The following is a 12107-nucleotide window of genomic DNA, read 5'->3' as shown; positions in this document are numbered from 1 at the left end:
GCCGGGGTGTTAGAGAGGACCACCGAGGCTGGGTCACTGGGCCTAGCAGTTTGCACTGCAGCACCTGTTCCAACTGCCCTTCCTTCTCCTCTTGCCCATCCCCCACCCCTCACATTCCCTCCCTCTGTGACACGTCCAGATTCTACCTCAAGCCAGGAGCTCAATAGTGCCAGTGCGGTCCTTGCCTCGGAGGAGCTGGGAGCTAGTTGACCTCTCTAGTTTCTCACTCCACTCCCTCGATTGGACAGCGCACAGGTAGCTCTTCATGGGCAATTTCCTGAGCCGACTTCAGTCGCAGCCCTGCAGCTGCTGCTCAGGGCCCAGCAGTCACCCGCCTGTTTATCCCCTCCACAGTTCTCCTGGGGCTCGTCCAGATGGCCCCGCTGCCCCAGCACCCCTCCCTGGCCCTGCCCACAGGTTGTCTGGCCCGGATGCCATGAAGTTATTACGTTCTGGGATTTACATCGCCCCTAAGAGGAGATATCCCATCTGGAACCCTCACTGCTCCTCTCTGGGGGTCCTGCCGTCGGCGTTCGGGAGGGAGAGTCTGAAGCCAGTGCTGTCATCGTGGAACTCCAAGATGTTTGGCTACTCTTCTGGGGTGGTGAGGATCCCTCGTACAGGGCGCAAACTGTCCCTTCTGGATTTGGCCCCTGAGCAGGTCATCCCTAGGAGGCTGGAGCCATCCAGACACCTCCCACCCCTTCACCTGAAGGAAAGTGGACCGAGGGCCCCAGGAGAGGGCAGAGAAGAGCGAGCAGAGGAAAAGGAGGAGGAGGATTGCAGAGATACCAGAGGGCAGGATGGGCAGAGGAGGGATCTCCACAGCAGAGGAAGCGTCCGGGCCCCATCCAGGCCCCTGGAGCCCGAGGAGGTGGTCACGTCCTTCCAGGGTGGTCCTGGACCTCTGAACAAGCATCTCCATTGTAGGGACAGACAAGGAGAGAGACGGTGTCAGGAGGCCCAGGTGTCTGTGAGCTCCTCTGTCAGCGGCTGGGCCATCCTGGGCTTGGACAGGCCTGCAGGAAGCATCCTGCCTCCTGGAAGGGGCGGTCCAGGGGCAGCAGGGCTCCCTGGTGCATCCTCCTCCTGCTCGCTGCCGTCAGAGAGACCACCACAGGCGGTGCTGGAGGGGAGCCACGGCCGCAGCTCTCCAGGCTCACAGCCAGGGGAGGAGACGCAGGAAGAGCACCGTCCAGCTGAGCCATCAAGGAGCGCTCCTCTCCTCACACCAGCCAGCGTCAGGCCCCGTAAATGGAAAAGACCGAGGCCACTACCATTGCCACTGCTGCTGCCACTGTCGTGGGGTGGAGGTGAGCGGCCCCCAGCCCTGAAGTTTCCTCGGAGAGCCGCAGCTGGAGACCCATGCTGGGAAGAGAAGGCTGAGCAAAAACAGGGCCATGGCATCATGGAGGAAGGTGGAAGAGAGGCCTCTGCAGAGAGCAGTGTCCCCGAGCCTGCCAGTTCTCCCTCTCTGCCTTTGGGGGAGACTACAGACGCCTTGCACCAAGCCCCAGTCACTGGGCCAATCCCGGCTACCACCGCCACAGCGGCCACTGCCTTGGCAGACCTGCCTGCCAGGCCACCAATCCTCTCTGCCCCTGTACCTTCGGCTTCTCGTCCGCCCACGGCAGCCACAGCACCTCATCCTCTCGAGGCTGCCACACCTTCACATTCACTCAGGGCTGCAACATCTATTTCTGACCTCCCCACTCCTGCTAACGCCATAGCCCTCTCCTTCCAGCACACCACTCCTGCAAAGCCATCACCCACACCCATGTGCATAGATCCTCCTCCTCTGTTCTCACCAACCCCTCCCACCTTCCCTTCCACCCGTATCCCTGTCCTCACCAGCCAGCCCCTAGCGGCTCCCCTGCTCACACCCACCATCCCAGCCAGCACATCTGCACATGGGACCTCCCAGCCTGCCTCGGTCCCCAGTGAAAGTGACATGGACACCACTCCCCCTTCCCACGCTGTTATTTTCTTGCATCCTCCCAGCCCTGTTGTGCCTTCCCTCCATTTCCAACGTGCTCACTGTTATATGAAACAAACACCTCTTGCAAATGCCCCAGATTCCACCAACCTGCCTGTACCAGTGGACACTACACCCACCCCAGTTTTCATCCTCCCCTTGGGTCCAGCAGCCACCCCTCAGCCCACATTTGGGGGCCCTGGTGGGCAGCAGCCGGGAGCCACTTTTCCCACTGTTCCTGTCTCCGCTGGCCTGCCCATCTCTCCTGTGGCCACCGACACCCCAGCAGGCAGCCCCTCTGCATGCTCAGCAGCCAGGCTTACCTCTGATCCTGAGGATATGGACACCACGCCTCCTCCCCAGGCTGCGGGCTCTCTCCAGGCTGCTCCTGTCTCCGCTGGCCTGCCCATCTCTCCTGTGGCCGCCGACACCCCAGCAGGCAGCCCCTCTGCATGCTCAGCAACCAGGCTTACCTCTGATCCTGAGGACATGGACACCATGCCTCCTCCCCAGGCTGCGGGCTCTCTCCAGGCTGCTCCTGTCTCTGCTGGCCTGCCCATCTTTCCTGTGACCACCGACACCCCAGCAGCCAGCCCCTCTGCACGCTCAGCAACCAGGCTTACCTCTGATCCTGAGGACATGGACACCACGCCTCCTTCCCAGGCTGTGGGGTCTCTCCAGGCTGCTCCTGTCTCCACTGGCCTGCCCATCTCTCCTGTGGCCACCGACACACCAGCAGGAAGCCCCTCTGCATGCTCAGCAACCAGGCTTACCTCTGATCCTGAGGATATGGACACCACGCCTCCTCCCCAGGCTGCAGGCTCTCTCCAGGCTGCTCCTGTCTCCGCTGGCCTGCCCATCTCTCCTGTGGCCACCGAAACCCCAGCAGGCAGCCCCTCTGCATGCTCAGCAGCCAGGCTTACCTCTGATCCTGAGGATATGGACACCACGCCTCCTCCCCAGGCTGTGGGGTCTCTCCAGGCTGCTCCTGTCTCCAGGAAGAACGTCTTCCCCTTTTATGCGGCATGTCCTGGTACTGACAACACACCATGCAATGGCAGCATTGCCTCAAACCAAGTCTCCACTGGCTTGCCTGCACCGTTGGTCCATGGCCCACCTCCAACACACAATCTTCCCTTTTACCCAGGAACCATGCCTCAGCCCACATTTGGGGTCCCCAACGGGCAGCAGCCGGGAGCCAACAGCTTTAACCCCTCCTTCCGGTTGGGAAAGTCGCCCTCCCCAGCACAAGCTGCAGGCTTCAGTTCTCCCACAGCCCAGCCACCCAGTGGTGGCGTTCCACCACCAGCATTTGTGGGCTTGACATCGCCAGGTTCCAGATTTGGCATCCCAGTCAGCACCCTGAAGGGAAGTAGTAGATGTGCGGTCAGCGCGTCTGCCCCGGGACCCAGTTGCTCTTCCGGAGCTCTCACCTTTGGAGCAGGACCAAGTGGAAGATCCAGCACCACTTCTGCTCCACAGGGTCCCACTGGCCAGAGCATACTTCTTGCAGGAGGAACCAGTGTCATGCCTGTAGTTCAAGACACCTCTGCTTCCACCTCCATGCAAGGCACTCGGAGTCCACCTGACAAGAAAACAGGTGGGACAACAGGAGGGGACAACACTATCCAGAGCTGGGGGGCCTTTTAATTCCACCTTTGACTAGGGCACCTGTGGTCCACCTGGCCAGGGCACAGGTGTGGTGTAACGGGAGGGGACAGCACCACCCCTGTGCTTGAGGGCCCTTGTGTTCTCTCCTTCCAGCAAGGCACCTGTGGCCCTCCTGGCCAAAGTCAGAACATTTCTAGGGGAAAACTTCCCTTCTCCCTTTAAGTCAAAACACCTGAGGCCCCTCCAGCCAGGGTTCCCCTTTGGCTTTAGAGGAGCCAGTGCCACTGGGAAAATACTTGTGTTTGGAGGCACTTTTGCTGCCCCTTGGGTTAAAGCAACTGTGCCTCTGGTATGGGCAAGGTAAGTAGCAGCTTTTCCTTTTGGGCACCCCATCACCTACCCAGGGCTTCATAAGAGGTATTTCTTCCAGCACAAAAGACCCAGTCTCCACCAGTAAAGAGAAAAAGTGGCCTCCAGAAACGGCGTGCAGCCAGTCTCGTCATGAAGGGTCTTTGAACATCTGGAAAAAAGCGTTGGACAGGTCCAGCTCAACCTCTTCACTGTCAGCAAGCTGGAGGCCCAGCGTGTGTGTGTGTGTGAGTGTGTGTGTTGGAGGCTGGCAAGAGTTCACTGCATGGGATCGAAGACTTCCACATAGGGAGTAGGAGAGAGACCTACGTGTGTATCAACTGCTTTCCCTGGCTTGGGTGATGACAGGGCAGACCCACACTCTGGGCCTTTTTTCTTGGAAATGGCAGGAAGCCCTCCTGTTACCTACAAATGACTCCTGTCCCCATACCCATTTGCCTGAACGGGCCCTTCTCTATCTTCCCTATATGATGTATGTAGCTTATATATATGCGGATCGTTATAAATAAACTCGTTTGTTTGTCTCTGCTTGTATGTCTTTGCTCTTCGACTCGAGGATGGAGGAAGAACTGTGTTGCAGGAGTGGTGATGTGTTGAGCCAGACTTAACTATTTTGTTTTCTGTGGGCAGTGAGGAGGACGTGGAAGTGGCCACACCTTATGACCACATGGCCTGGCTTCTGAAGCCTGTGCCTTGAGCATTAGGGACGGCCACGCAGGAGGACGTGAGGTCCAGAGCAGGGGGAGGCAGGGTGGCCCCCTCTTTCCTCTGTGCTTCTCTCCACCCCTCTGACCTCACCATAGGTTCAGCCATCTCTGGTGCTTGTTCAGAAATCGCACTTCGCAATTTCAGTCTTTAAAATGTTGGAATGTGTTTTTTTGTGTGTGTCTTTTTAATTTGAACTTGTGCCCATCATCCTACCATGTTCATCCTTCACCCAAAATGAATGGCCTTAGCATCCATGCACTTGAACCGTAATTCTTGCTAATTCTACTCCAAGAAATATAGCCAAGACAAATGAAATTGTGTCCATGCAATGATTCCCAGGGCAAGTGCATGGCAGCCAAAACACTCCCATGGGGCGGGGACACAGGGAGTCCCTGGGCGCTGGGCCCAGTGCTCCTGCAGCCACCCCATGCCCACGTCCGACCACACGTCCCTCCTGCCCTGCGGGATCCCAGGTGGCACCCCATAACACACCAGCAGGTCCTCGTGGGTTGCTATTCTTTTTATTACTGGGTTGTTTGATTTCTTTATACAACATGAATATCAAACCCTTATCAGATACATGGTTTCCAAATGTTTTTTTCCCACTGAGTAGGCTACCTTTTTACTTTCTTGGTAGTCTTTGGAAGAACAAAAGTGTTTAATTTTGAGAAGGTCCCATTTATTTGCCTGTCTTTCAGTGTTCAAGCTTTGGGTGTAAGGTTTAATTATTGCTTACCACAAGATCTTGAATATGTTTTTCTACATTTTCTTCTAGTTTTATGGCTATAGCTTTTATATTTAGGTCCTTGATCCATTTTGAGTTAATTTTTATATAAGGTGTGAGATCGGGGTCCTCTTTCTTTCTTTTGGATATGGCTATCCAGTTCTCGCAGCATCAGTTGTTGAATAGACTGTTCTGCCCAGCTGGCTTGTCAAAAATCACCGGAATGTAGATGTGAGGGTCTATTTCTGAGTTCTTTATTTGGTTCAGTTGGTCAATTTGTTTGTCTTTCCTTAAGCCAGTACCATGCTGTTTTTACCACTGTAACTAAATAATATGTTTTAAAGTCTAGAATGAGAGTCCATCAACTTGATTTTTCTTTTTTAAGATTTTTTTTTTGTCTATTTGGTACCCTTTATCCTTTTAAATAAATTTGATAATTGGTTTTTCCACATCTGCAAAAAATTTTTTATTGGGATTACACTGAATTTGTAAATCAATTTGGGTAGAATTGACATCTTAAAGATACTTAGCTTTCTAATTCATGACCACAGAATGTTCTTCCATTTGTTTAAGCCTTCTTCAGTTTCTTTTAGCAATATTTTGTTGTAGTTTTCTGAATACAGGTCCTTTGTGTCCTAAATATTCAGTTCCTAAATATATAGTTCTCTTAGTTGCCCTTAAAATTAATTTTTAAAAAATTTCCTCCTCAGATTTCTCAACAGAATTGTACAGAACCACTACTGATTTTTGCTTATTAATCTTCTGTCCTGCTACTTTTCTGAACTCATCTATCAGGTCTAGTAACTGTTTAGATTTTTTTTTTTTTTTGGATTTTCTAACTATAGGGAACATGCCACCAAATTGTTTTATTGGTACGCCTTTCCAAATATACTTCAAAATATAAGACAAATTTTAAACTTAACTAAAATACCAGTATTTCATCTAAATGCTAACAATATTTCCTTAATATCATTGCACCTTTTCAAATTTTCCAATTTGTCTCATATTTCTTTTCGCAGTTTGTTTGAACCAAGCATTAATGAAAGTGAGGTTTACATGTTAAAATTGGGTGATATGTGTCTTAATGATTTTTATTTCTTATTTAGAAGTTATGACTTTATGGACTAATCATATATAAAATACAAAATTCCTATAAACCACCCTTTTATTAACACCTTGCATAGGTGTGATACATTTATTACAATTAATGAAAGCACATTTTTTATAAATGAACTATTAACTTTAGTCCATAGTTTAACTTGGGATTCTCTGTGTTGTGATGATCATGGATTGTTAAAAAAGAATTTTATTTTAGTACCATATATATAAAATGCATTTCCCCTACAAATTTCTTTGTAATAATAAACTTATTATTTTTATAGAAGCTTTAGATTTACAGAAAAATTACACCAAATGTATGTGGAATTCCCTTATAACCTTCACATACATACACATATGGTTTCCCCTATTATTAACATATTACATTACTGTGGTATATTTATTACAATTGATGAAGCAATATTGAGGCACTGCTCCTAACCAAAGTCTGTAGTTTCCAATATGGTTTACTTTGTGCTGTACAGTTTTACAGGCTTTGGTGAATGCATAATGTCATGTGTCCATCGGTGCAGTCTTATACACCACAATGCCACTGCCCTGAAAAGGCCCTGTGTTACACCCATTCATCCCTCCCCTACGTCTGGACCCCTGGCATGCACTATCTTTATATCAATGTTTTAACTTCTGTTAACACAAGATAATAACTCCAATAACAATAAATCTAATTTGATCCGTGGTTGCCCACTCCCCTTACGTTTGCTCATTCCTCAGTTGTGAGGGATTTGGAACGATGTCCATTCCGATCGCTTCGGGTTGAGAAGGGACTTAGATATTACGGGACAGATGGAAGGAATTCTTCTGTTTGCAGTTATACATCTTGTGCTTTGGGACGGAGCTTGTCCATCATTTTGTTGGTTGTCCAGGGCAAGCGCAAAGAATTAGAGAGTAGGAATTGGCTGCAACTCTGTTGGGACTCAGGGCTTAAATAGCATATGAACAGTCAAAAGATTGAAGTCTCTGAGAGATATATTTAATGGGTGCATTGAAAATTATAAGTTTAAATAAAATGAGTACAAGAGTCCTGAGTAGAGAATTCTTAATATGAAGGAGTAAAGCTGCTATATTGGGGAAATAGATTATCCTATATTCCCAAATAAGGCCTGCTTAGGGAGTGTTGATTTCATGAGGCTGTGTGCTTGGCCTCTGGTGTCCCCTTACCCTTCCATGCATACTTCTTTTTTCTTTTCAAATTATTTATGAATCTGAGTTTCTGGGTCTTGTTGCTTTTTCACAGCCTGAATGTTGCTATATAAAAAATGATTAAAAAAGAAAGAAATTGGGGGAAAAGATGAAATAAGAGCTCCAAGCATGAGTCACAATGCAATCATAATTTCAAGTCCTTAAAGAACACAAATTTTTTACGTGGGGTAATTCCAGATTAAAATCCCCATGAATTGGATCATTCAACTCAACTAAAGTGACCAGTTTCTCGAAATCCCTGGGAGCTCGTGTCAGCTTGCCTCATGACTGTCATCTCCTATAATATTAACTAGCTGGTTTTAAAACAAAAAGAATTTTAAATAATTCAGAATTTTATAACTGTGGAAGAAGCTGGAAATGGAACTTCCAAAAGCTTTAGTTTTCTTAGTCTAAATTCTCATGAAAAGTAAAGTGAAGCAAAGAAAAATATATACATATGTAAGCTTTTGCAAGTAATTCATTTTTAAAATTTTATTTCTTTGAAGATACTGGAGATTGAACCCAGCACCTAGTCTATTAAAAGCAGGCGCTCGACCACTGAGCTATACCTACTTCCCTGAATAATTTATTTTAATACATCATTGTATGTCTTATATTTATTTTTAAATTTGTATTCATTTATTTTTAATGGTATTTTTGAAGATACATAGATCACAAAAAATGTTACATTAAAAAATATGAGGTTCCCATATACCCCACCCCCCTCACCCCACTCCTCCCACATCAACAACCTCTTTCTTCACTGAGGCACATTCATTGCATTTGGTGAATACATTTTGGAGCACTGCTATACCACAGCAAATACATTTATTTAAGTATGTTTATTTTTATTTTTATTTTTTGTCTTTATTCATTTTTTTAATATTACATTAAAAAAATATGAGGTCCCCATATACCCCCGCCCCCCTCACCCCATTCCTTCCCCCATAGCGACATTCTCCTCCATCATGAGACATTCACTGCATTTGGTGAATACATCTCTGAGCATTGCTGCACCTCATGGTCAATGGTCCACATCATAGCCCACACTCTCCCACGTTCCATCCAGCGGGCCATGAGAGTACCTACAATGTCTGGTAATTGACCCTGCAGCACCACCCAGGACAACTCCAAGTCCCGAAAACGCCTCCACATCTCATCTCTTCCTCCCATTCCCCACACCCAGCAGCCACCATGGCCACTTTCTCCACACCAATGCCACATTTTCTTAAATATTGGAAATAATTGGAAAAAACAGACTTGTGAAAAGATAAGCAAAATCAATGTATAACTGTTTGGAGAAATCAATTCTGATAAAAGATTTAGTGACATACAGAGTATAAATTTTAAAATCTCTGTAAGATAGGAAATTTCTTTATCATGATTTATAGCCTATTCCAGGAGGAATGAAGGGGAAAATGTCTGAACAACTTTTAAAATATGCCCATGGCCTTTACTAAATAATTCTTTTAAAGAAGACTATTTTAATAAGGTTTATTAACTAATTTCAAAGAGAAAAGAAAAGTTTGTAGCATGAGAAAATAAAACATGGAATTTATAACTTAGTGCTTTCAGGAATTGGAATGATTCCATTTAAAAAATAAAATTTAGGCTAAGAATATATCAATTCACAGGAATAGATGACTGCAGATGATGACATGATGATGATGATGATGATAAAGCAAGGCATTTCTCTTGGCCTGCTATGTGTCAGATTCTGTGCTTCTTGGTGTTTTTCATGTTTGACTCCTCTTTCCTAATTGTGGCCTTTTGAAGCAGGTAATTCTGTCTTCCCTCCTTTAGACAAACTGAGTAAGAGTTTGGGTAACTTGTCCAGGGTTGCAAAGCTGAACTCCTATGTTGAGTAAAGTTAAAGACTTATGGGCCAGGATAAGAAGTATATTAAATAATATTCTTTATAAGTATGCTAATAACATTAGAAATAACTATTAGTTTGCATGTTATAACAATGTGGCCAAAATAGTTTTTTAGATTATGGATAGAAATGAAAAACTGGTATACCTGAAAAACTGGTATACCTGAAAAACTGGTATACCTGATAAAAGGCAAGGCAGTGATAAACAGCATCTCTTTAAAAAGGAGGCAAATTAAGAAAAAAATTTTTGCTTATGTTTGTTCATATGGAATTAACATAAATTAGCAAATCTTTTAAATTGTGTACTCTAAATATTTCTTTTACAAGTATCTCCTGAAACTCTCAATTTTCTTCTTACAACTCAGTTGAGTTTTAAAATGCTGCTTAGTTGCAGAAATATAAAAGTCATCATCTTCATAGATCAGAGGTCCACCAGGAAGAAAATTAAAAGGAAGATAGACTTAAAAATTTTATTTGTAAAGAATATGAAAGTATTCATTTAAAACTTATTTTTATCATTAGACCTTTATTATTAAAGTGCATAATGAAAGCATTTTTAAAAATCATTTTTCTACATGTGGACTCGTCATTTAAACTGGTAAATATTTTTAGCAAATATGCTATTATAGCAGGTACTATTATCAAAATACATTTTATCATTATCAACTTCATGATGATGCATATTTCCTAGATATACTGCACTAATACATTGAAACAATGTAATTAAAGTATTAAATAACTGCCTTTTCTACTTCAGGAGTAATGGCAGTTTAGGTTAAAAAGGGATTCTTAGAATAAGATAAATGGAATTTGGTTCTGTTACTCAGACTTCTCAAAGGTTCACGTCCTAAAATAATTGTTCAGCTCAATTATGGAATCTGGACTTGGTGTTTCTGAGATAAGAGTAGTTGAGCTAGGGTGTCTCTAGATTCCCACTCCTGTTAATAAAACATAATCATTGGGTGGAGGGTGATTTGAAGATATTAAAACAATCTGGGACTACCAGCAAGATGGTGGCAGACTAAGGAGCTCCTAGAGTCCACTCCTGCTACAGGGCAGTAAACATACACCCAGAGCTCTCTGAAGCCAGCGGAAGCACCTGTCTGTGAGGCCAGAAGAGCATCCTGCAACATCCTTGAAGGAGTGAAAGGAGGAGATGCCTGTCTGCAGAGAAGATTCATAAGTAGAGGCTCCACGCCCCAGAGGCCGGCGCCCATCCTCCACTGGAAGCACAGGTCATCTTGGGAGCTGTTCTGCAGCTGGAATTGAAAGCTCCACTTCCCAAAAATGGGGAAGGAAGAGGCAACTGGGCACCAACTTCAGGTACTGATGAGTAAATTCATCAGACTAATGTATAATCCTGAAAATAGCCAAAGTTTGAGCCTGTCCAGGTCAGAAAGAGGCCAGAAGCCGCAATTTTAACTCTGCACCTGGCATGAGGGGAAACGGAGCAGACTGAAAATTCCAGTGCTGGTGGGGACCGGCTTCTTTCCATCCAGATCATATTGCAACTCTAGCCTAGGCCCCAGTGCTGCCTCCAGCAGGGAGGAGGCTGCGGGGACCTGAGCCAGCCTCTCTGGGAAATTACCTGTCATGCCACGGAGGCCAGTGATTGTCCTCCTCTGGCAGTGCAAGCTGCCCCAGGAGTTGTTCTGTGGCTGGAATTGGAAGCTCCATTTCCCCAGAACAGGGGAGGAGGAGACGGTTGGCTGCCGATTTCAGCTACTGATTGGTAGACTCAGATGGCTAAGAGAGAACCCTGTGAACAGCTGGGGTGTGAATCTGTTCATATCAGAAAGAGACCAGTGGCCACGATTTTAACTCCACCCCCAGCATGAGGGGAAGCTGGGCTGACTGAAAATCAAAGCGATGGTAGGAACCAGTTTCTTTCACCCAGATCAGCCTGCAGCCCTAGGTTAGGCTTCAGCCCCAACTCTGGCAGGGAGAAAGCTGGTGGGCCCTGCACCAGCCTATCCAGATAACTGTGGGTACCTTTCGCTGGCTCAAACTAAATAATCAGGAGTCTACCAGGGCAACTGCTGTCATCTTGGACCCACACAACATAGATTGCTGCCCAGACCTGCAGCTCCATCCCTGTCTCAGGCAGGGGAGAAAGGGGTGTGAAGCTTCATCAGTCTCTCTGGGCAACTACAGTCTAGGCCTGGACAACTTGGATTATGCCACACAGCTGTGAATCTGTCCTTACCTCTGGGAAAGGAGAAAGTTGGGAGAAGCTTCTTCGATACCTGGGACAATGGGGCCAGCTTGAGCCTCCACAGCTTATAGCACCAGTTACATCCTTGTCTCCTATTGCACAACCAGCAAGGGAGAAAGGGCATGAAGTCCTAAACTAAAGAGAAAAACTGTACCCAGAGTAAAAAATCTAGGAGGCCAGATGCCAAGACCCCCCCAAAAAATTACAATCCACAGCAAGAAACAGGAAGCTATGGCCCAGTTAAAGGAACAAGATGAGCCTCCAGATGACATAAAGGAGTTGAGACAACTAATCATAGATGTTCAAACAAATCTCCTTAATATTTTGAATA

General features: G+C 46.3%; 1 protein-coding gene across 1 annotated transcript; it reads left to right on the top strand.

The window, feature by feature from the left end:
* The first annotated feature begins 265 nt into the window (after positions 1 to 265).
* On the top strand, positions 266 to 3625 carry LOC101428051 (nuclear pore-associated protein 1-like). The gene has a single exon (XM_058309253.1). The coding sequence runs from the start codon at positions 266 to 268 to the stop codon at positions 3623 to 3625; it is 3360 nt and encodes a 1119-aa protein (XP_058165236.1).
* The last annotated feature ends 8482 nt before the right edge of the window (positions 3626 to 12107 follow it).

Source organism: Dasypus novemcinctus, chromosome 12 (genome assembly GCF_030445035.2).
Source record: "Dasypus novemcinctus isolate mDasNov1 chromosome 12, mDasNov1.1.hap2, whole genome shotgun sequence".
NCBI classification, from domain to species: Eukaryota; Metazoa; Chordata; class Mammalia; order Cingulata; family Dasypodidae; genus Dasypus; species Dasypus novemcinctus.
Note: the sequence above shows the minus strand (reverse complement) of the source record. Positions and strands in the feature narration are given on the sequence as shown.